This window comes from Phycodurus eques, chromosome 22 (genome assembly GCF_024500275.1).
Source record: "Phycodurus eques isolate BA_2022a chromosome 22, UOR_Pequ_1.1, whole genome shotgun sequence".
NCBI classification, from domain to species: domain Eukaryota; kingdom Metazoa; phylum Chordata; class Actinopteri; order Syngnathiformes; family Syngnathidae; genus Phycodurus; species Phycodurus eques.
The window spans coordinates 2,653,980-2,679,137 of NC_084546.1; the positions used below are offsets into that span (position 1 = coordinate 2,653,980).

Below are 25,158 nucleotides of genomic sequence, written 5' to 3' on the forward strand. Positions count from 1 at the left end.
TATGTATATTAATGTAGTATATATTAAGTTTGATATTTTGAATTGGTGGTCCTGTTTTGTTTGTATAGAATTGTTCTCTAAAAATAGATGTCTTGGTTTGACTCTGCAGAGGTTTGGAGGGAGCTTCTCATCGACGTCGCATTCATTTAGCGCCCCTTGAGTGTCTTCTTGTTAGAAAAGCTCCATTGAGTGACGCAGTTCCGTGCTTTTCCATGTCAGATACACACGTCAAAGGCAAGGTTTACAGCAGCTTTCTAAGTATAGGTCCCGGAGGCAGCGCCCAGGCATCTCCCCGCAGTTCAGTGTTGTCGGACGACAGCATTCCTGCCGGATTATACCGATACCTGGCATGTGGCGTCGGGCTGCAGCGAGTCATCTCCAATGTTCCCTTTATCGTAAATCCACTGTTTCGCCAACTGAGTTGGACACGTGAGCGTGGGGCGACAACGGCGACACCTTCAGTTTCTCCAACTCTCTGACACAGCCTCCTCACAGCTCGTGTGTCTATATAAACATTTAAGTATATAATCTGCTGAATTAATTACAATTGCCACAAATAGGACCCTGGTCTTGTGCGGCGGGGGTGGGTCAGCCTGGGCACTGTAGTTTATTTTGAGTCGATCCCACACACACCATCCTTCGGCTATAAATAATCTCTAAAGCCCCCGCTGAAAGTAATCCCTGACAATACACTTGAAAGGACTGTTTCGGGGTGCATATGGGGAAAAGTGACAAGAATGTTTTAGTCAGTAAAATGTTTCGATGTGAAAGCTCACACTAAAAGGAGGTGTACTCTTCTTGTGATTCTTTGTCCACGGCAACTCGTAATAACGTCAAAAGTCTCTTTGTAAGACCTACGCGAACAGTCAAAAATGTGGATCCAGCTTCTCACTCCAAAGTATAAGGAAGCGTGTCCGAGCTTTCGACTGGTAGTGCAAACGAGAGTAACTAGCTCCACATTAACTTCAAATCGCCTCGCTGCCTTCATTCCAAAAAGATGGCACGGCAGCGGATGGGTTGGGGACAGTGATGCTCAGTGTGGGCCAGACAGAGCTTGATTTTCCACGAGAGGAGAGGAGAGGAGGAGCATGCCACCTATCTATATAAGGCCTGAAAGCCTTGTCCCTCCTGGATCTGTCACTGTTCCTCCTCTCCTCCCCCTGCCAAGACCTCCAAAACGTATCCCCGTGCCCTCCTCATCTCCCATCACTCTCGTCCGAGTTCGCCGACGCTCTCTCGCTCTACCTGCCGCTCCCCCCCCCACCCCCCACCCCCCTTGCTGGTGGACTCTCCCGCGCCTCGTCCCGGCGACCTCCCGTTGAGTCCCACAGCTCGGAAGCAGCGCCTTTTGTTGACCGCCTGACACTCTTACTGGGACGCGGCTCAAGATGCCAGAGCCCCCGAAGAAAGGTAGGGTTGCAACGGGGATGACTATGAGTAACAATAGCCACAGAGATGGGTGTTTTTCACAGGCAAAGAAAATTAGTTAAGGGGGGTACATCTTTGTGGTCGTGGTGTTGCGTGATAGATGCATGCATGTATGGAACGCCAAAGCAGCACAATCCAAATTAAACGTTACTAGTCGGGGGCCCGCGGGGACCGCCCTGCAGAAACGGTGGCCGGACTTAGACTCAACGATATAAGCCGTTCCAGTTGTCTCCAGGATGATTCATGACAAAGCCCATATTAAACTAGACACTTCATCTAAAACCATTCCACCGTCCCGCCCTGACTTTGAAACCATGATAGCTGTCATCTGCAACATCACGTCCATCAACATTCCTCTTTAATCCATGGCTGTCTGTCATTATGCGATGGTATTACTCCTGCCTTCTCCATTAGCAGCTCTGCGGTGGTCTGAGGTTCATCAGACATGCCCTTGTAGAGTAAATAAAACCTATTTGGGAAACTTGGATACGTCCTTCTCATTGATAGTTGACTACTTTTTTTTTTTTTTTTTTCCCCCCCCTTTAATCAACCTGCTATCTTCTCGGGGATCCTTGATTTGTCCGTGGACCATCCATATAATCTTTCCGTCGAAATGATATCTTGATGTATTATATTTTCCTTCCAAACCAACGCTGTGCCAAAGTATGAGGGATGCTATGAGCTGACCAAGCAACCAAATATCAATGCAAATTCTTGTTGGGTCACAAGAGCTCATTTAAGTACAGTACTATCAGACATTTTTTTTTTGAAGTAAAGCACCACTTTACACTTGTTTTATCAAGGTAACAAATTATTTTGCAGGAACAGTACAGTTTTTGCTTCCTCCTTGCAGCTATTGTCACAAGCTCCATTCGTCAATTTTGAAATACAACATAACTTTGGTATGTGGGGCTTCTGCTTGTAACGTATACCTCCAACTGGACAGTATTGGATTGTGTAATATGCCATGACAGGATTTCTCTTAATTGGGAATTCGGTACAAGGATGTCTTCGTTCAGCGTGTGCATCCACCGATCCCCTCAGAGACAGCCACTGACAAGCATTACCATAAATAGCTGCCCATCTCACAATGGATACTGTAAATGTGTGCAGAAAAGTATTGTTCTTCAGATGAGTCGCACCAGCTGTTGTTTTAGACCCCCCCACGCCCCCCCCCACACACACACACTTTGGATGACAAACAGGAGATGATGGGCCGCCAGAGTATCTCTTGGGGCCAGGATTCTTGTCCTGGAATAGTTCAGAATGAGCGCACTTTTAATCCCCAGCCCTTGTTCCCTGCCATCTCCCTCCACTGACACCCAAGCCCCTCAACCATCACCATTGGCCAGGCATCAGATCTGTCAACCCCCCAGCTACTTTATACATCACTCAAAGGGCAGTCACCCCTTTTGACCCGCTGCCCAGACGCCTTCCACTACTGTCCTCACCTCGTGCTCCTTTGTCTTGGGTTTCTCTCGAGGAGAAGCCAACAGTGTCTTCCCTGCTTGATACAGTATTGATTGTCGCCGAGTTCCAACACCCTCCCTGGGCTCTCTCCTCCATCTCATGTTACACAACACGCTCCTTATGACTCAAGACAGGTCGTCATCTGATTGTCAATGAAAACGAAAAGTGGCCTCATTCAATTCCACTAAAGGGAGACAGCGGGAATGCAATTGATGCAGACTTTGACAGACGTTTGAATTCACACACACTAAAGGTCTATGTTAGGAGAAGCAACGCTGGCAACAGTTGGAGCTTCGGTGAGCCCCTTTCTGTCTGAGCGCCAGCACAGGCAACAGCTGAAAATACCTGCAACCTTGTCAGCTGAACTGGGAGACCTCAGAGGTAAAACTAAACCTTTCTGCACCCTCATTATCTCTGCGGCCATGAGAGTGAGCATCGTTCCGGGCGGCATGATGTGACCCTGTAGGATTGCGCTGCAGTGGCCAGCAACGCATTGTTTGGGAGAGAGCGTCGTGGTTAATTTTGGGAGTCAGAATGCTGACAGGGAATCACTACAAAATGCAGGGCTATCCAAAGCTGAGACGACAACGGCAGAAAGAGGCTCTCAAATAAATAAATAAATAAATACATGCATACATTGTCAGCAGATGCGCTGTAGACAGAGCTGAGATCGCAGGGTTGACTGGTTGTGCACCGCTGACTGTCATATCATGGGCTCTCAAGGGGAAGGGTGAGGTTTTGGGTCCAAGTTAGTCTACAACAGACGAAGGTCACCAACTTTCATGTTCATCCGTCTCATGGTTGTTATCACTTTGCTGGTGTTTGTTTTCTCCACTAAACCTTGACTGGAGCACCGAGTTCCCCAAAAATTGGGCAATTTGACGTGTATTTATGCTGGACAATAAACACCTAAACAAAGGTTGCTCGGTGACTCGTTTGCACTGTTACAATAGACCAAAGCAAATCCCAATCTGAGCAAGTCCAGATGTTGTCTAACTCCCTTTATGTATTGGATCGTCTCCCATGGTTCGGTGCACCAATAACCCACTAATAACTGCAGAGCTGAAAGGCCGTTTGGGGTTTAGATGTCACATCCTAATCTCTTTGTGTCACAGTTGTGGTTTCATTGGCATGATTGGACGAGGTAGAGGGTGAACAAGTGGTGATTCTCTAGGCCCTCCATTCTAATCAGTTAAGACTTTAGGGAGTCAGCTAATGAAGTAGGTCAGTGTTGCGCAGGAAATACTCACAAACTGTTTTGTAATAGATATCTTCTCTCTTTTCTACTGCTAGATGAGACACCAAATGGCCAGCCGGAAGGTGAGCAGCCAACGACAGCTCTTCTCTTGTCACCTCACACCCTCCAATGATGAGCAGACTCAGACTTGTCTCTGGTTTGGTCAACGTATAGCTTCGAACCATAACTTAGCTTATTACCTTTGAGGGACAAAGAATGACGCCGCCATCAGGTCACGTGTGAGCTGGATCCTTCCCAGCCAATTTTGGGGCAAGAGGCGGGGTGTACCCTGGATTAGTCACCAGTCGATCACAAGCCACATATAGACAAACAACTAAAAAAGCCATTTATGGAGTTTCTGGAGTATCTGGAGAAAACCCAGGCAAACAATTGGGGGAGTACAAACAACACTCAACCCTGGGCTCACCACATATTCCAATGTGCGGCCAAGCTCGAATGGAACAGGATTTTAACCGACAACTAAATCACGATTCATTTGGTCACTGCTGACCAAGAGACGCGAATAAAAAAAAAAAAGTAAGGCTTAAGGATACAACGACGCGAGAACAGTTGTAATGCTTTTCTACCGCAGCCTAGTGTAGAGGGACAGAAATGGGCTTCAGCCGTTTCTGACTTTGCAAGAGAAGACCAGACAACATCTCCCCAAGAGGAGATCACAAACCTTACGACAGGTTTATCCTGGTAGACAATATGAAGGTGCTGCTGCGCCCCGCAGTGACGACCACCGAGCTGTCAGCATCTCTGACATTCCTCTCGTCCGCCAGCTGATCCCTCGCTGTTGTTTCAGCTGACGCGCCGGGCCGCCCCATGTGAGGGCAAGCGGGTTGGGGGTGGTGGGTGGCTAGCGGCTATCTTTTTGCCGCCGCTGGGATTTGACCTTGGTGCCGTAGCATCTTGAGGCTCAGGCTGCGAGAAGTTCTCCGAAAGCCTCCCTAAAAATACCCCTGGGACTTTTGCAGAATAACTCCAGCAGTGGCTCAAAGATGACTTTGTGAATACCCGTGCTAACCTTTGCAAGCTAGTTTGAAGCATACTGTAGCAGTAACTACTTTTGAACATCATTAATCCAAATCAACACATGCACATTTGTAAGCCTGAAATGATATTGTTGGTGTTTGTCTTGCAAGAATGCGCTGTATAAAGTATAACTGTGTGTTACCTGCGTAGATGTGTGTATTTCTGTGTGTCGTTGTGTATTTGGTGTACACGAGGGTGCTGAGAGGCACGACACATGCTTTCAAAAGCTTTGTGCTCATCCAAATCCATCCGCCGCTTTGTCACATTATGTTCAGAAAGTGTTGCACCAGACAGTAACGGTTCCCCGCTCCTACCTGTGATTTCACTGGAGGTCTCTCCGCCCCCAGGTGGGTAACCTTGACCACCCACTGTCCTCATTTCTTCCATCCTCCCCCCACACTCACGTCACGTGTTGGTTTGGGGTGTGCCATCACATGTATTTTTTTATTTTATTAATTGATTTATTTTTTTATTTACTTTGCGAGGCCTGCAGCTTCTTTGTGGTGGAGGTATTTGTGGTGTTTTGTTGTTCTTACCGTATTGCGCTGCCTTGTACTTGTCCTGTGGCTTGACGCTTTTCACTGTGAAGACATTTTTGAGATGTTACACGGGAAGCTATGAGTAGTAGGAGTGAAAGGTAGGTGTGGTAGGTAGGAGTGAAATGGAAACATTACACTTCTTCATCAGAATCTCAAGCCTAAGGGTGGACGAAAACAATTTTGACTAAAACTGGAAATGATCTTGTAAAAGCTGCAGGTGCTATTAGTATCAAAGGTGAGTCACCAAGTTTTCTAGGAACCGAAATTTGAGAAAAGGCTGGACAAAGTTGTGTGACATTGTTTTTCTGGTGTCTGTTCTTGTTAGCAATGTATTATACATTTGAATATCGGAGAGAACTTTTGTATTATTTATTTCAGTGGTTCAATTGAAAAAGTGAAAATCATATACTCGTATTATATACATTCACTTCACATAATAGGAACCGGAATTTGGAAAAGTACTCTTCTATGAGTTTAATAGTCTCTATAATATGACTTTCACTTTTTTAATTGAACTACCGAACTAAGAGAACTTTTCTATCATATTCAAATTAATTGCGACACACTATTGAGGTCGAAATCCGCTTTTTTTGTGGGCATTGTTGCACGAGTTTGGCACTTGCTGATTTGAAAGCACACCACCAGGTGGTCACTTAAGAAGCTTGCAGGAATGCGCGCTATAAAAGATCCATTCGTGATCTCACACTGCCACGCATTTTTGGCCTTTTTGAGCTTTGTGCTCAAGGGGTGCATGTTCGTCCAACGTCACCCGTCTTGCCTGCGAGTGAAAGATTTGCGGCGTTGGCTAGGCGGATCTCTTTGTCAACGAACACCTTTATTGCAGATGACAACGCCCTCGCAGCCACTAGTCTGCTCCCATCGCCCCCTACAGGTTGGTAACCGAACCACGCCAATTATTCACGAGGACGGCTGATCTTCCCGCGACTACAAAAAGCTAAGACGCAATACAGTTTCCCAAGCAGTCAGGAATAGGGTATATTCCTACGATAGATATAAAGCCCAGGGTTAGCCTGACTTCCGTCTTTGTACTTGACACTCCCAGTGGGATAGCCAGTATGTTCAACGTTGAGATGTATGTCAGTGCTCTGGCATACAGGCAGTAACAGTGTGTGCGAGAGGCCCTAGCATCAGCCTTTATTGGACAAATAAAGGCAACGATGCGACCCTGGTATTCCGCATGGATGCTATGTATGCATCATGTGGATGCTTATTGGTTGCTACGGAGTCAATTTAACCGAACGTAATGCAATTTATTTACGTAAATAAATGTGACCTTCCTACTAAAATTTAGAGTGAATGAAAATAGAGATAAGGGCATCTAACAGCAAATTTCCGACGGTGGGCATCGGGGAGAGAGTTGAAACCACCTATCCATGAGCCTCCTCTTATAATTTTCCATGATGACTGTGCTTTTTTCACAGAGGAAGCCAATTCACTCAAGAAACTCTCAATTGAGCTGCCTAGTAAGATGCCTCTGTTCAGTCCCATTACAGCGTTTCTGACCAACGCAGTCAACTTCCCTAAATCACTAAATAAAAAAATTAGAGCGTAGGAAACATGTTGCCAGACATGTTTTTGGGTGTGTTATGACAACTTTTGGTAGTACAACAGAGAGAAGTGGGGATGCTTCCTTGCTAACAAATTAACATCCACCTTTTAACTCAAAATTACACTTTCAATTTTGCTCTTTGTGTATTTCCCTTCAAACAGCAGATACAATCTATTGTCAATACTCCCCCAAAAACTAATCGCTTGGCTTTCATTTGTGTTGGCGTGTGCTCGCTACAGCGGACTTTACAGTACTATTCCCGCCAATATGCTGTAAATCTCTCTTTGTCTTTATTTAGATGATAGCGTCCCTGTTACCTCCACGGGGAGAAAAGACTCAGGTAATTGAGTGGTAGACACAGTCACTAGACAATGTTGATATTGTTCCACACACTAGGGAATAGAGAATAGCGTTGCTGATATTAAGCTCTTCCGTCATCCTTGTCGGACATCATATGAAGTAAGTTTTGTGCTGCCTCGCGTCGACATCATGCTTTCAATGTCGCTTAAACTGCTGCTGCTGCTGGTGAAAGTGAGAGAATGTGTCCAATTGTGTGTCTGTCTGTCTGTCTGTCTGTCTGTGTGTTGGCACTTAACAGTGCAAAAGGTGGGTCGTTTTAATGTGGTTCAGACCGACGGTGACCAAAATGATTGAGTTACGTTCTCCTTTTTCAAATTGACAACTGTATGCATGTGTCCTCAATGTGAACCAGTGTGGTCTTTGGGTGAGTCCCAGCCCCCAGAGGAACTGGACAAGCCTATCGAGACCCCACCGCTGTCCACCCTGCTAACAGAGAGACCCGTAAGCGGCATGGTGACCGTCGGTAAGCACAACAGACAACGAAAACAAAACTGCTAATACTAAGGGTTCATAGTTGAAGAAAACGTCCTCTAATCAGAATACTCTGTATTTGCCAAGTTGAAAACACACAAGGAATTTGTCTCCGGTAGTTGGAGCCGCTCTAGTATGACAATAGACAGCCATTTTGACAATAAATACTTTTGAGACATAGAACATAAGAAGACACGACGGAGAGTCACTTAGCCTCTAGCAATTTAATGGCAAGAGGGAAGAAGCTGTTGGAATGTCTGCTGGTTTTAGTTTGCATTGATCGATCGCCCCTACCTGAGGGAAGGAGCTGGAAGAGGTGGTGACCAGGATGTGGAAGGTCCAAGAGGATTAATTGAACCTCTCTTGGCAATTGAGTCAAGGTGCTTTTAAATAGCCTTTCCCAAACTTAAGGTCAGGACCCAAAATGGATCCCTGGTTGTTTTTTTACAAGCATCTGTCAACATTATGACATTACTTGATGCATATTCGGAAGCTTGTGTCTTAGGGAGTAACCAAATTTTTATGTTTGGGAATCGAAATTTCAGACCTGAAACACAGAGTCAACAATAATGTCCACGTTTGTCATTTCTGCTGCCCGACAAAGGTGGAGACATCACCTTTGTCGCAAAAGTGGAGGCCAAAGACCTTCTACGCAAACCAACCGTCAAGTGGTTTAAGGGGAAATGGATGGACTTGGCCAGTAAGACAGGGAAGCATCTTCAGCTCAAAGAGACCTTTGACCGAAACACCAAGGTAAGAATCAGCCTCGAGAGTCCATCAGATAAAACATGCTGTTGTGTGACGATCTATATGCGTCTCCTCGGACAGGTCCACACATTTGAGATGCACATCATCAAAGCCAAGGAGAATTATGCAGGCAATTACAGGTGCGAGGTCAACTACAAGGACAAGTTTGATAGCTGCGCCTTTGACCTGGAAGTGAAAGGTCGGTTAAAGCACCAATCAGGCGCTCTTGTCAAGACACGAATGTGGTACTGTTATTGTGTACCGCTGTCTTCCAGAAGCTGGTGGATCACAAAGCATTGATATCCGATCCGCTTTCAAGAGGAGGTAATACAAGAAGACGTTGATATTGTCGAGTGTGTAATCAGTATGCAACGCAAAGGTACAATCTTGTAAATGCATACAGTATGACATGATATGATTGATAGCAGTTATATCATTATAATCAACCCACCAACACAAGCGCCTTTACCCAATTAAAGGCCAATTCTGATATATTAAATCACCCTCAAACAATGTGTTTGGAAAGCAATACAAAGCATCCTGGTGTCAATGTCACCCGGGACACAAGACTTACACAAAACACCACGTTTCAAAACCAGACACGTAAGACTGAGTTTTGTGTAAGCACCAATCACTTGTTAGCTCACAGCTAATATACTGATTGAGCGGTGGCTTTGTGTTGCTCTTTTAGCATTGTTTTCTCGAGACTGTTTCATTAAATCTTTATTAATCTCTCCTTTTAACAACAGCAGTGAAGGCCAAGAAGATGCAGGGGAGCTTGACTTTAGTGCTCTCCTTAAACATAGGTGAGAATCACATGCCCACTTACCGGGTGGATGTTGCCCCCTTCTTCCAGTATTGGTTTCATGTGCTTCTTTTGGCTTCCTTTGAAAAAAAATATATTTTTATGATGCAACTCTTTGAATGGCGAGCCTATATCTAGCCTCTCTTGGTTGCTCAAAATAAATGCAAAGCTAAACGCAGACACGGCCTGATAAATTTAAATTGTATTTTGGGCTTGTCTCTTCTTCTCCCCTACATATTCAGACATCAAAGGTTAGTAGAGCGAAAACCATATATATTAAAAGCATTAGACCTTACTGCGGGTGAGTACTGGAAACCTGTAGTCCCCAGCATGACCGGTAAACCCCCCCGAATTGGACGCGAAAGAGTGTCGGCGTACTGTAGCTTGGTAACACTTCATTTGAAAGCACAATTCTGAAAGGCTCCTGCTTGCACTTGGCAATGATGGAAATGGTCCTGGAGCACCGTTTCCCATTGTTGATCGAACATGTGCAAGGGAGCCACGGAGAAATGATGCGGTAAAATAGTGTTATCGCTACATTGTCATTCTATTTCAAGTGGGAAATACAAGGCAAATACAGCCGTGTTTATTTCGGGTTTCAACATAATAATTACCTGAAAATAAACAGAAGAAGTAAAGAATGGAATAATATTTTCTGACTCTTTTCATCTTGCTACCTTTCGGACATTTGGAAAATGTCCCCGAAAGACAGAATTGATTGAATGCTCTACTAACGCACATGCCGCTCTGTGCAGGGCAACATGTTTACTAACAAAGATACCACAAACCTAATCCAACAACCATCTCCAAGACTCTAACTCTGTGCGAGCATCCCTGAATAAATCAGTGGAGTGAGTGTAAAAAAAATGGGATGGCCCGGATAGGAGAAGACAAACCGTATTGATACAATGTTGCAGGCAATAACATTTTATGTTTGGGGGGGAAAAAAAGGAACCTGAAAAAAAAAAGTACAGAACAAAGCACGACAGAAGATTGGAGAAGAACGATCTAAAATAAAGCACCAATAATGCTGGTAGGGCCGCATTAGCAGACTGACAGGAATATTACGCACTTCAATTCGGTCCGATTGGTAATTTTGTCCGATTTCCAAAAGTATTTAATAGTACCAAAAAGTGTTTCTACCATGCTACTTATTAGGAACTATAAACATTGTTCATGGTAAGGAAATGGCAACAAGCTTGTCATCCATATGGCGTGAATGCTGTCCTCCATTGTTGTGCAGGATTTGGCACTTTAGGGCTTTTAGGACCAAATATTCCTCTCCAAGATCCAGGTAGACTCAGGTAGACATTGCATGAAGCCCATCCCTTTGTGTGACATCTCCTGAGGAAATTGATTATACCGCACAGAATCTCATGTTATAGTTCGAGTTCCTCAGAACATGTTGCAAACGCTATCCTTTGACTCTTGTCGTCACACAATAATATCCAACACCCCCAGGGAGCATAAACAGCAGGACGACACTCCCGAGGTGGACGTGTGGGAGATCCTGAAGAATGCTCGTCCAGATCAATACGAGAAGATTGCCTTCATGTATGGTATCACAGATCTGAGAGGCCTGTTGCGCAGAATGAAGAAGATTCCCAAAGAGGAGAAGAAGAGCGAAGGTAAGGAAGAGTCACCCAGTCATTGTAATTCCAGAGCAGACTGTGCTGACATAAATGTGTCATTTCACAGCTTTTGCAAAGAAGCTAGAGCCGGCGTATCAGGTGGATAAAGGAGGCAAGATCCGCCTTGTCGTCGATCTGACTGACCCGACGGTTGACCTGAAGTGGTACAAAAATGGACAAGAGATCCGTCCTAGTCCCAAGTATGTCCTGATGTCGCTTGTTGTGTATCGTAAATGTTGTCTGCCCTTAAAACACAAATGAAGCGCATTTCACATGATGCCATTCATTTGCGGAAATGTGTTCTTCCATATCAGTTGTCTCACCAATGTCTTCTCGACTTCAGTGTGGCTCTCATCAGTTCCCAGGACTGCAGAGCTACATTTGAGTGATAATCAACAATGTCCTGTTGTGTTTGATTACTCTTTGTATGCCTCTGTACAGGAAAGAGTGGTACCTCCCACACAGGCCTTTAACTGAGTGTGCCTTTGGCAAGAGGGTAGATATAAAGGTTTTGACAACTGCTTGTGTTTCTAGTTCTACTGGAAAACATTTCAAAAGAGTGACGATAAGCCCCTTCAGAGATGACGCTCTGAAGGGGCTTATCGTCGTCGAGTAAATATGATCCTAGTCTTGCACATAAACCTAAGTCAATGCCAAAGCCATGCCAAGCTAAAGCCATTTGGGAGGCTATTGCTGTGTTCTGGTTTCATCGCCAGGACTTCCTGTCATTCTCTTGGTTGACTACCACCTCTGTCTATGTCTGTCATGTCATGATGCGCCTTCCTGTCTGCCATAATCACTTCCTGTGCTCTGGCTCTGTTCTGGCTCCACCGCTGACCTTAAGTCAAAGGAAGTAAGTCGATTTGTCCGTCCAGCTACCTCCTTCGTGTTCAGTGTTGCAGAGTGAACTGCTCTTCGATATGATGTGCATGCTGCATTCTGAAAAATTCATTAGACACTTCCATATTTTACAAAGAGTGAAAGTTGCAAGTTGTTCACTCAAGATAACTAAAGGATCACGTTTAGGTACATATTTGAGCACAAGGGCACACAAAGGATCCTGGTCATCAACAACTGCAGCCAGAATGATGACGCAGCGTATTCTGTGGCGGCAGGCGATGAGAAGTGCTCCACGGAGCTGTTTGTCAAAGGTATCACAAGCAAACATTTAATCTAGGTGGACTGTCGGCGGTTTTCTCTACAGCGCTGTCGCCATTTCTCAACCACAGAATTGCCAATCAAGATCACTAAAGGCCTTGAGCCTGTTGTGACCACAGTGAATGAGAAGATTGAGCTGGAGTGTGAGGTGACAGAGGAAGGCGCCCCAGTCAAATGGTAAGATGGTGTAAAACCACAATAAGAACCCCATAGAAATGTCCTTTTCCTGAACCATAGCTGAATGCCGCTACTTCTCTCAGGATGAAGAACGGTGTTGAGATTCCAACAGGGGTTCGATCCAGATATCGAGTCAAGTGCGAGGGAACCAAACACACCCTGGTGATCGACGATGCCTCCCTGGAAGATACTGGGACTTATTCCATCATGGCTTCTGGAGGCTCGTCAGAGGCTCATGTACAGATTGACTGTATGTAAACAGTGATGGTTCATTTGCTTCCTGCTCTCGTAGATTGGCTTTGTTCAGTTGTGAAATATAACTTAATCTCGTCAATAGTGAAACCACTGAAGATCCATCAAGACCTGCAGGATACAAAGGTGATGCTGGGCAAGCCTCTCAAGCTGCACTGTGAGATCTATCCAGGCAACGTCCCAGGTCGATGGTATAGGAATGGACAGCTGATCCAGCCGAACGACCGCATCAACATTGTACACAAAAATAGGTATGACCTCATTGTTACACTTAGAAAATGACTGCACACGAGTGTTTAGTGTTGAATAACATCAAGGTGTTTTTTGCAGGGTCCACGAACTTTCAATTGAAACGAGTTCCCTTCACGATTCTGGGGATTACACCTTTGTACCTGAGGGGTACTCACAAAGCCTATCTGCCAAGGTTCATGTTATAGGTATGTTCCAATAAGGCTAACTGACTTGAGATCACACACAAAAAAAATATCAAAGCGTTTAATGTAACATTTTCTTTAGACCCTCCAAGGGTGCACCTGGAGGGCTTGAACTTCGTGGACAACACTGTGACAGTTGTAGCTGGAAACAAAATGCGCTTGGAGATCCCCATCAGTGGAGAACCAGCCCCCAAGGTGGTGTGGATGAAAGGTGAAAGGGTCAGTGTCTAACTTTTACATGAAGCCTGGGTAGACGGCACTTTACGAGAACTGAAATCTTTGGCCACCCGCATCTCTGTCTCAGGTTATTCTTGAGTCCGGCAATCGTGTCCGAGCTGAAACATACGTTGACCAGACTAGCCTGACAATTGAAATCACAGAGCGCGAGGACACAGGCAACTACAAACTAGTCCTTCAAAATGAGGCCGGTGAGGCCACAGCTTGCATCAAATTGAAGATTGTAGGTAAGAGATCACACACACACACACACACACACACACTCACACACACACACACACAGACACACACAAACACACACAAAACTCCAAACTACTTTCTCGCTTTCTGCAGACATCCCTGATTCTCCAGATACTCCTTCGGTCCCTGTGATTGGAGGTGATTGGTGCCAGATGACATGGGAGGCACCCAAATATGACGGGGGTTCACCAATTTTAGGTAAATCTCAAAGCCTACCTCACAGATTTACCGTGCCACAAAAAAGTAAGAATGTTTGTCCTCCAAAGGCTACTATATTGAGAGAAAAAAGAAGCAGAGCTCAAGATGGATGAGAATTAACTTTGACCTGATCAAAGAGACGACATATGAGCCCAAGAAGATGATTGAAGGCGTGCCATATGAAGTCCGGTTATTTGCGGTCAATGCCATTGGCGTGTCCAAGCCCAGTGAGCCATCCAAACCCTTTACCCCCCTCGGTGAGTTTTCCAAATAATCTCTTGAATGTCCACCAGGACAATGGATCAGCTTTTCATTGGCATGATTTCTGGAGTGCCTAATTTGAACACAGTACTGTCACCAGCGTGTAATGTGGTTTAAGAGGCTGTTGTCATTTTTTGCTCGGAGTTCAGGTTGAATATTACGTGGGTGGTCTGCCCTTGGAACCTTGGGCACACAGCTGTTGCCTCCAGTTTTCCCACCATCCAAAGCATTTAACTAAGACTTCCACTGGCCATGCAGGAGCTTCAGAAGATATTAAATATATCTTTATAATGACTGCCAAACCATCTGCGGATTATAGGTTTAGGAGATTCGGTCCATGAGAGGGTTCAGTAGGAGTTAAATGATTCCGAATAAAGAATGGACAGAGACCAGAGGTTGGCAGACAGTGAGGCGCCTCGCTCATGTGTTTGTGTGTTGCTCTTGTTTGTGTATGCTGTCATAAAAACAAAAGCCTGATGAGCAAAATTTGCATGCTCCAAGCTGTGACCAGTGAGCCCACCATGCTGGTGGTGGATGACGTGACTGACACCACAGTGACCATCAAGTGGCGTCCTCCAGAAACCATTGGAGCTGCTGGTCTCGATGGGTATTTGGTGGAGTACTGCCTTGAAGGATGTAAGAAAGCATGCTCTCCCACAAATACTGACTCACTGGGCTATCCCTCATGAAAGCTGAGGAACTCAAAGTTAAAAAGATGCAATGTTTCTTTACTAACAGCTGATGACTGGAAAGCAGCCAACACTGAACTGATAGACAAGACCAGATACACGATCAAAGACCTGACACCTGGGACTAAAGTCTTAATTCGAGTCAAGGCTGTAAATGCTGCTGGAGCCAGCGTTCCACGGAACACTCAGCATGCAATTCTTATCAAGGAGGTTATCGGTAAGCAAAACATTTGGGGGGGGAAATAAATAAATAAATCATCAATAATGAAAGTTGCCTCTGAGAAATATTGATAATGTCTTGTACTTTGTGCTATACATCGATCCAAAGAACCACCCAAGATCCGTGTCCCTCGACATCTGAAACAGACTTACACGAAAAGAGTTGGGGAAGCAGTCAACCTTGTGGTGCCGTTCCTGGTAAGGCTGTGTCAACATCCAGTACTGTTTGTTTTTTTAGCATTATTGAGCAGAATTCTCCTCACAACCCTGTGACAATGTCTCTATAGGGCAAACCTAGGCCAAAGGTTACCTGGCAGAAGGATGGCCAACCCATTGATCCTGCCCACGTCAGCATCCGTAACACGGAATGTGACAGCATCATCTTTATCCGTAAAGCCGAGCGCAGTCACTCCGGGAAGTATCAGATGAAGGTGCAGGTAGAAAACCACGTTGATTCAGCCGAGTTAGACATACAGATCATAGGTGAGGGAATGAAGCGGGTAAAGAACATTTTCAAGGCCAAAACTTTGGTTCATTTTTCGATTTCCATGCTGTTAGACCTACCTGGGCCTCCCCAGATTGTGACAATTGAAGATGTCTGGGGAGAAAATGTATCTCTGTCCTGGAACGCCCCCAGAGATAACGGCAATGCTGCGATAACTGGCTACACCATACAAAAGGCAGACAAGAAGACAATGGTAAACGATAAATTTGAGGAAATCCTCAAAGTCCAATTGTTTGTTCGTCCTATTTATATGCTTTGCTGTGCTCAACGTAGGAATGGTACACATGCCTGGAGCACTACCATCGCACCTCTATCGCCATCACCGAACTAGTGGTTGGGAACGAGTATTTCTTCAGGGTCTATTCTGAGAACATGTGTGGGCTTAGCGAGTCGGCCACTCAAACCAGGAAAAGTGCCCGCATCGTCAAAGACGGTACGAGTTACAGATTTTTTTTTTTGGAGTTAGTCAGATCACCTTGAGAGAAAAGACATTTTTTTTGTGGGAACAATTTGTATGGTCCACAGGTTGGTTTATGACAGGCCCCCACATGGTGATTTCCCACTCCTAGCCAATGCTAAATAAAGAAACATTGTTCTTCCCTCATTCGCGTAGGCAATTGCCCACATGATACCACTTAGTATCACACATGACCCCATTTCTATACCCTTCCACCCGCAGGCATGAAGATGAAAATCGCCCAGTACAACGACCACGACTTCAACGAGGCCCCCAAGTTCACGCAGCCGCTCATCAACACGTTTGGCATCGCCGGCTACAACACCACTCTCAACTGTAGCGTGCGGGCCCACCCCAAGGTAGACTCTTAAAGCCAGGGGCAAGTTGGAACCCGCCGAAGAGCGACATGTAAAAATTACTCCGGGAACCCTAGACCTATGTTTGTGTGTTTGCCGCAGGCCAAAGTGACCTGGATGAAGAACAAGATCATCATTGGCGACGACCCTCGCTACCGCATGTTCAGCAACCAGGGCGTGTGCACGTTGGAGATCAGGAAGCCCAGCCCCTACGACGGCGGCATGTACACATGCAGGGCCATCAACGACTTGGGGGAGGCCCAGGTGGAGTGTAAGCTGGAGGTCAAAGGTAAGTGTGGACGCGGAGTGGACTGCTGTGGTAGCCTGGCACCACTTCATACTTTTGGCTTCCCAAGGCTTAGATTGCCCTTTTTGCTTTGAATTAAAACAATAATTACTCGAGTCATAGAGCTTTGGGAGCCCAATTCAAATGAGGTACCAGTGTTTCAAATATGTGTGTTGTGGAAAATCCAAAGTGCTGGCGTTTCAGAACATGTAAGTATCTGTTGTTTTTTTGCTGCAGGAGCTAGCCACAGATGACTTAAGCGTTTAAAAGTGGTCACTGATGCACATCTCCCCAGATATTCATGAACACATTTTACCCAATATCTTAAAGCCCTCTGATGGACTAAGTGATGGCAAGGCTCATTTATGGTCTACATTACGTGCAAACTGTACATACGGACCAGGCATTGCAGTACCACCGGAAACCGTGTGGGGACAGTGTTATGCCCAGAAGTGAATAATTTTCAGAAATGGTACGGACGCCAGTGAAAAATATAAAAAATACAAAATAAATAAAAACATCGAAAAATCAACATTGACAGGGCTGGAGGTGTCATCTGCTGTATCTCATTTTGTCTCTGGGTGAAGGAAATGATGAATACCTCCTCCACCGTTGCCATGTTCCTCCTTCATATTTGTAGATCCAGATCATCGCCCTCTGGCGGATTAACGGCTCAACCAATGCAATCATGGCATCGAACTAAAAGGGTGCTTATTGTGTCTATTTTTGTTCGTACTACGAGCATAAATGAGCCTTTCATAGCCAAGACAATCAAGCAATGTGTCCAATGTAAAGCATCTCTCCATATTGTGTAGTTTTTCTTTTGATCCAAAATGGATTTTTAAAAAAAAACAACAACAACAACAACAACATCATCACTTGGAGATACATGCTTTAATTGGTTGGAGACAACGGCATCTTTGCAAAAGCACCTTTACATATAGATGGGTAACCTCAATCTAACTTCATTGATGTATTTGTTCCAAGAGGGAAATGTCACTCTTTAACATGTTTCGCCTACATTACCATTTTAAAAGGGGCTAACGTTGCTATGGTAAGAGTGAGCCTACGACATCAGCAGGTAGCGTACACGTTTAAATTTCATTTCATGTCAAATTTCACCTTTAAAAGTTCCATCCTCACTTATTTGACTTTACAGTGTTCTCAACAATGGTGCCACTTTCACTTGTTAACTCCTCATATAAAGAGTTCAGTAATCCCTCAGCGGTACTCCCCCTGGTGCACACATATAACCCCATGTAAACATTTTTGTTAACCCCTATTCTCTTCTCTCCCCCCCCCCCAGTCCAAACCCAAGAATCATGAATGTTTGTTCTCACATAAGGTAAGCTTTCATATGGATCTGGCATATGAAGCTTATGTCATTCATTATGCATCCCGCCGTCAGCCTGCTTCCTAACTTTGAGTTGCTGGTTGGGACTGTGGCCGCTATTCCCATTGCAGGAAGCACCCATCTCGGAAAGAACATCGGCCGTTTTAAAGTAACGGGATTTGCATGAAGCCTCATAGCCGGACTCCTTTACAAGTCTATTTTGTATTTCTCACTGGTTGCCATATTGTGACTCTTGAGTTTTGTGTGCAGACGACACAAGGTGAGTAAATTGCTTGCTAAACAACAGTTGACGTACCGATTTTTTTCCTCTTGGATGCCATCAACGGAAGTCATACAGCACCGAAAACAAGTAACAGTTTGTATTTGGTGCATAACAGAAGACTTTTCAGGGTCTTTTCTGCGCTGGATGATTTTTTTTATTATTTTATTTTAGCAAAGCGTCTGTATGCACAAGGCCTCGGCTTGTGTCCCAGTTCAATTCTACTTTGTTCAGAGTGGTGGAAAAAATTAAATACAATTTTGGAAAAAAAAGTTAATATTTTAACAATTTACTTTTGATGCAATCTCACATCGTAGCAGTCCCTTCTTTGCTGCACGTGTAAAAAAGAAATGGTGCTATTAGGAAAAACAAGAAAACTCAAAACACTTACATCGCATGCAGTGTGTATACCTCTTCGCTTCTGTCATACAAGCATAAAGGCAAGTTAACTCATTCACTGCCAGCCTTCCCAGTTAACATGGATATTTGACTTCTAAAGCCGTCAATGGCAGTGAATGTGTGAACTACTGCATAAAGCATTTGCTAAAATAAAGTAAAACTACTCACCTTTGAAGATGTTTGTCACAAGGGAACAATTGTGGTCCAGAGGGGTCTTCAGAATAGAGTGACCCTACTTACAAGTTTGACAAGATACAAGCCGCCGCGTGGACAATTTTATGCTTTGACTTGCGAGCAAAGATTTGAGATACGAACGTGGCAGTGATCGCAACCCAACTCACTTCGCAAGCAGCGGTTAGCAGTTTGGCAGATCGTGAACAACTTAAAAAATGAGGCTTCAAGCTGTTTAATACCACCTACAGCTCAAGTTTACTGCCAAACTAAACAAAAAACAAGCAGAGAGCCTCCTCAAGCTTAATGCTAACACACAATAGATAACGCCATCGGTGGGCTACCGAATGCCCTTGAAGCGACCGATATTTGAATGACTGTTACTGTGGCTGACTGAGAAGCTGTGACCGTCTCCATGTATATCTGTATGTGTGTATTATACTAACCCCAGGCCATATGCTCACTGAGCTTACACCTCAGCTGGTTTGGATTTTTGGGTGAGAATTTCATGGCTTACGGTACACGAATACGAAGCAGAACTGTATTGGGACACACGAGACCTTCCTCATGCTAAAACTACTTTCGCCTGTTCCTGCCGACGTGATGACGAGTGTCCCCTCTTGTCCCCCTGCTCCCTACCGTAGGAGGGTTCACCTTCTACGAACTCATGCAACGCGGCGTGCCCCTCCACCTGATTGACAAGTACATGACCGAGACGAAGGTTGTCGAACAAGACAAGTAGAGACTTGTTGAGCTTTAGCCGCAAAACGCGCTGCCGCGAGCGACGCCCCTCTTCTCTCACCTACAGCCAACCACTACGGGAGGCCGGCAACCTGGAGGCGGATGCGGGGATGGAAGGGTGAACGGGGTCAAGGGGGAGGAGGGCGCGTCGGGCTTTGTGTGGCATGCTGTGTCACCCTCTGTTTTTTATTTGTACGTCTTAGTCAGCTCGGATGCATGTCAGCAGCTCTTTTTGTTTTGCCTACGTGTGAAAACAACATTAAGAATATCACACTACATCTTTTTTTTGGGTGGGGTGGTCATGCTCAGTAAAAGGTGGGGTTGTATCAACAAAAATGTTTGGTCTTTGTATGGTGTCGCTGAAGAAAATTGCTGGATAAATGAATGTGTCGATGACTCATCTTAACGAGAAGGGAAACTTGATTCAGAAATGTGGTTTATTCTGCATGAAATATTGTCTTTTTTTTGGGGGATTCATATTGGTGACTTGAGCTAGGATTGAAGCTCGGTCAACATGCGCATGCCTTTAACTTTGTAATTATGGCCAATGGATTACAATAAATGGCAATTTTAATTATGACACCGTTTCCGAAGAGCTGTTTTACCATTTCAATCCATTATTTTTGAGAGAGTTTCTGCTTCTCCATTTCAACCTGATTATCATAGAAATGTAGTCCTTCACACCAGAGGTTTCATTCCTAAAAACTACATTTTATATTATTGTAAGCCACTGTCACATTATGCACAGATTGAACATTAACTCTGCACATAAATATAGGGAAATAAACTATGATTAAAATGTAGTGCACATAAAGGTTAAACACAAATGTCTCAAAACAAACAGTTCTCAAAGTTGAAATGCTCATGTATTGTCCTAAAAAGTTAAATACAACTTAACAGTACTTGGACAGTGATTCTTTTGCGTTGCATTAGTGACAGAATCGCAACTGTAAAATAAAGAAGGGCGCGGACATTGTACATACAAGTACAAACAAGTAGTTGTTAACAATCAAAAATTAGCGCTAGATATTAATTATGAGACTTCTGGAAACAATGTTGTGGTAATTTTGCATGTATTTTGTCGTACAAAAAAAAACGCTTGTCATAATTAACGAAAGGAAAATGTAAAGATTCATTGAATGAATAATACCGGTGTCATTTATTTAAGGTGAAGCCAAATTTAAAAATGAATGTAGTTAAAAGATGTTCCGGGAAGTTTCCCCCTTTTTCGGTGTCCAGACACAACTCGGGCAGAAACGTCATCGCCCGCTGATGGTTCCGCCTTGGAAATGGCCTAAACACATTCGCCTCCCTCTACAGGCCAAATGCGCTGCTATGTTTTGGGCTCGGCTCCGAGAAGGTAGCCGAATCTGAGCCTCTTTCCCCGGGAGCCTGCAGGAACTCGCGACGGTCTATTTTGAGGAGAAACGATGGCCCGTTTCCCGTGGCCGGAGCCGCTGTCCACCGCGCAGCTCAAGCGGCTGGAGGAGCACAAGTACAGCGCCTCGGGTCGCTCCCTGCTGGAGCCGCCGTGTCAGCTCTACTGGAACTGGCTCGTCCGGCAAATTCCGACCTGGGTCGCCCCGAATACGCTCACTATCGTCGGGCTGCTGGTCAACATCGTCTCCACGCTCCTGCTCGTGTTTTATTGCCCCGCGGCCACCGAGGAGGTGAGTCGAGTGAGGCGACCTTGGAAAAAGTTCCGACACGGACACTCGCTGGCGAAAGCAGGTCCGCGCCGTGAGCGATTTCATGTTCATTTGTTTATTTGCTCAATCTGTTTGAGTGAGCTCAATCAAATAACGCATTGCCTGTACGAAGTGGGCTCTCCGGGGAAATCGGCGTTCAAATGAGCATCTATAACACGTCTATTTGTGTTTAATTACGGGATTGAATTGCGACTGGGTGTCGAACGAAACTTGAGTGCTTTGTTGACTTTTTTGTTCAATGATTGGATCGCGGACGATTACGTTCATGCTTTTTGTCCAATCGATCGATCCGTCATGTGTGCCACATTCTTGCAAAAGCGGACCTGCTGTTATCCGCTGATGTGACGCCGCGTTGCTGGTGTCAAAACACGGACAGTGCGGAGCACAATGCCGCCCTTGTTGATCATTGCTGAAAGCAACAAACCAACACTTTGGAGCCTCAAGTTACCCACTTCCTTTTCCAAGTGAGTCGAAAATGTGTTTGGTGCTCGTCACCTTAGCTGACGTCATCACGTCTGCTGACGTCACTATTCTGGGAGCACCTTTACTCTTGGATAAATGACACGCGTTTGACCAGTTCAGCCTGCTTGTTGTTTCTTTCTTTCTCGCTTCCAACTCACTCAAAGGTCACATTTTATCTGTTTGGATGCTTATCTGCATTGATTATTCACTCGTTACAAACGCTTACAGTATATATTGCTCGGTTTTAATGTAATGTAACAATAAAAGAAACATGCGTCTCCACATGTTCATTTTTTTTTTTAAATCAGAAATGAGGAAAAACATGTTTTGGGGATTTAAAAAAAAAAAAAAAAAAAAAAAAAAAAAAAACTATAGAGTTACATGTTTTTCAATTGACGGCAACTTTCTTTCAGTTTTTTACTGTACTAAACTATTGCAATACCTCTGACAATGAGTTTGTTCTCTTTCCGTTTTGTTAGTTAAAAACAACTTAGGGGCGGGGCCTGAATCAATGACATACAGGAAGTTCAAGTTTTTCAACGCTTTTCGTACTTTCTCAGTAAATTCCGACTGAGTGTCGTTCCGCTTGTTCAGGCTCCAGCATGGGCCTTCATCCTCAGCGCTCTGGGCCTGTTCGTGTACCAGTCTCTGGACGCCATCGATGGCAAGCAGGCGCGCAGGACCAACAGCAGTTCGGCCCTCGGCGAGCTCTTCGACCACGGCTGTGACGCAGTCTCCACAGGTGCTTCCTCATCCGCTCTTGATTATTTTTTTTTTATTTGATTGATTGATTGATTTCTTTTTTACTGAAGCGTTGCGTCGTTGTTCTGCAGTGTTTGTCGCAGTGGGAACGTGCATTTCGTGCGGAATCGGCAGATACCCCCACTGGATATTCTTCTGCGGCTTCATCGGGATGTTCATGTTCTTCTGCGCCCACTGGCAGACGTATGTGTCAGGAACCCTCCGCTTTGGCCTGTGAGTCACCCCGCCCCCACTCGGACACACGCCGACCAACGCTCGTCCACCTCGAGTGACGCTTTCTCTCCCGGGCAGGGTCGACGTCACAGAGGTGCAGTTTGCCATTATCACCATGTACCTGATGTCTGCCTTTGGTGGGGTGAGCCTTTGGCAGACCACGGTAACTAAACTTCCAACCACCACTGTTGAAACCTTTTAAGGGCTGGGGCATCAAGTACTCATGGAATTTACTACTGGCCACAGGGCTCTATCCCGATCCCCCACAAATAGTGAAGGAACACTCTATACCTCTTTGTGATCCCTGCCATTGAGGTGGTGTACCTAAAAGTCATAGCTGCCTATTGATTGGTTGGCAAAGGATGGGAAGACGACGACAACCAAAGATGTAGAACCTTATTCTCCATTGTTGTTGACTGTGTGGAGTTAAATTTATTCAATCTGCGTGTTGTTTTAAAGTTGCCCATCATTGGATTGAAGCTGTACACCTTCCCCATCGTGGGCATCATCGGCGGGGCCCTCTACTCCTGCCACAACTACTTCCACGTCATTCTCAACGGGGGCGTCGGTAAAAATGGCTCCACTGTGGCGGTAAGCTGTCCTGAATAATAGAAAACAATAGAAGACGCCGCGATGTTACAAATAAATAAAGATTGGTGGCGCCCAGGACACCAGCGTGCTGAGTCCCGGGTTGCACATCGGCCTCATCCTCACGCTGGCCTTCATCATCTTCAAGAAGTCGTCCAGCCAGCTCTTTGAGCACCACCCCTGCCTCTACCTGCTCGCCTTTGGCATGGTCATCGCCAAGATCTCCAACAAGCTCGTGGTACGTTTCCATTTATGGAGATTTGTCTTTACAAATCGAGTTAAAGTGACATCTTAAGATTTGTTTCTAAATACGTTATACATGTTTGAAAATAATTGATGAACGTGAAAAGACTGAGAACTATGGAGTACTGAATTGTGGAGACATCGTTTTTCACCATTCCAGTTTTCTTGATTTTATTTTTTTGGGCGGGGCCAAAAGTGTCCGGCTGAGCCGCCGCTCCCCCGCGACATGACAACTTTGCACACGTTCAGTCACGTCAGCAGTTATCCAGCGCAATTGCGACGTGCAGTTAGCTAGCCAACTATGCTGAAACCCCAAAAACGCATCTTCCCTCCTGATAGTCTGCCGGCCTGGCCGCTTTAGAGCGCCTCGTTGTCGGCCGTGAGTGTGCGCAAGTCACACAGAGAATGCGAAAGAGCAAGGGGAATGTCTTTTTGCTTCAAAAAATAAAGATACGACAGGGGCCTCGAGCGTCAACGACATTCTTCTCTGTGGTGTGTCCAATTTACAAGACATAGTTTCAAAGAACAGGGACTTACAGGGTTTTTTTTCCCCTCCCCCACAGGTGGCGCACATGACAAAGAGTGAGCTTCACCTCCCAGACACGGCGTTCGTCGGTCCGGGTCTGCTCTTCCTCAACCAGTACTTCAACAGCTTTGTCGACGAGTACATTGTCCTCTGGATCGCCATGGTCAGTTCCTGATTTTGCACTTTATGATCAGTCAAAATGGAGCATCATCAAAGCTTCAGAGTGGAAAATCCTCTCCAATTATCAACTAGTTTTGCATAAAGTGCTGAAATATTGAACAGTTGGACGTGCATTCCAACGCATAGGGGAGTTCAAATTATGCTACTATGAAATGAAAACCCTCGCTACACTCTGACCCGTCCGTCCCCGTGGAATTCAGGTGCTCTCCCTGGTGGACCTAACGGGCTACTGCACGGGCGTGTGCCACCAGATCGCCGGCCACCTGCGCATCCACGTCTTCAGCATCACGGCGCCCGGCCCCGCCCACCGCGACTGACAGCTTGCCCGGCGGGAGGAGGCGGGGGGAGACGCGGACCTCTCCCCGCTCCTGAAAGCAGATGACGACGACGATGAGAAGAGAACCTGGACCCCAAGCCTTGACCAAGTGACCACCTCTGCCTAAAAAAAAAAAAGTTTAACTTGCCCACCAAAGTAAACGAATGCTCTAAAACTTAAAAGAACTCATCTAAAGATACCAAAACGTTTTTTTAAGATCATTTTTATCTGCAAATTTTTGTCGAAACAAAGAAATTTTTTTTTTTATTTGTCCAAATGTGACTAAATGCGATCAATAGATGTATTAAATGGGGGGGGGGGGGGGGGGGGGGGGGGAGTAATTTCCAGTGAGGCATTTTGGTCAGCAGGCTACGTGAAGCTGCGTTTTCATCTCATCCTGTTCTGCTTTCTGACTTCTTCTCCCTTAAGGGCTAATAATGAATGTTGTGATTGTCTACAATTCAGCTGAA

General features: G+C 45.3%; 2 protein-coding genes across 5 annotated transcripts; both read left to right on the forward strand.

Moving 5' to 3' along the window:
* The first annotated feature begins 1,173 nt into the window (after nucleotides 1–1,173).
* mybpc1 (myosin binding protein C1) lies at nucleotides 1,174–20,269 on the forward strand. 4 transcript variants are annotated; one of them, XM_061667969.1, is made up of 31 exons: nucleotides 1,174–1,410; nucleotides 4,192–4,218; nucleotides 5,449–5,520; nucleotides 6,557–6,604; nucleotides 7,155–7,196; nucleotides 7,581–7,622; nucleotides 7,995–8,105; nucleotides 8,718–8,866; nucleotides 8,942–9,059; nucleotides 9,136–9,184; nucleotides 9,610–9,666; nucleotides 11,127–11,293; nucleotides 11,364–11,496; nucleotides 12,323–12,447; nucleotides 12,526–12,631; nucleotides 12,715–12,881; nucleotides 12,969–13,134; nucleotides 13,214–13,320; nucleotides 13,400–13,536; nucleotides 13,622–13,781; nucleotides 13,888–13,992; nucleotides 14,061–14,249; nucleotides 14,755–14,889; nucleotides 14,992–15,159; nucleotides 15,271–15,359; nucleotides 15,449–15,644; nucleotides 15,720–15,859; nucleotides 15,940–16,099; nucleotides 16,346–16,482; nucleotides 16,582–16,768; nucleotides 19,593–20,269. In XM_061667969.1, exons 1-31 carry the CDS (start codon nucleotides 1,389–1,391, stop codon nucleotides 19,688–19,690), a joined length of 3,609 nt encoding a protein of 1,202 aa, XP_061523953.1. In that variant the 5' UTR covers nucleotides 1,174–1,388; the 3' UTR covers nucleotides 19,691–20,269. The 4 variants fall into 4 exon arrangements, with proteins under 4 accessions (XP_061523953.1, XP_061523954.1, XP_061523955.1 ...); XM_061667970.1 differs by lacking the exon at nucleotides 9,610–9,666; XM_061667971.1 differs by lacking the exon at nucleotides 9,610–9,666 and having other exon boundaries at nucleotides 9,139–9,184.
* Nucleotides 20,270–20,964: 695 nt separating this feature from the next.
* chpt1 (choline phosphotransferase 1) lies at nucleotides 20,965–25,009 on the forward strand. The gene is made up of 8 exons (XM_061667356.1): nucleotides 20,965–21,359; nucleotides 22,455–22,602; nucleotides 22,694–22,835; nucleotides 22,914–22,998; nucleotides 23,295–23,426; nucleotides 23,503–23,661; nucleotides 24,230–24,355; nucleotides 24,573–25,009. The coding sequence occupies exons 1-8, from the start codon at nucleotides 21,120–21,122 to the stop codon at nucleotides 24,687–24,689; spliced, it is 1,149 nt and encodes a 382-aa protein (XP_061523340.1). The 5' UTR covers nucleotides 20,965–21,119; the 3' UTR covers nucleotides 24,690–25,009.
* Nucleotides 25,010–25,158: the final 149 nt, after the last annotated feature.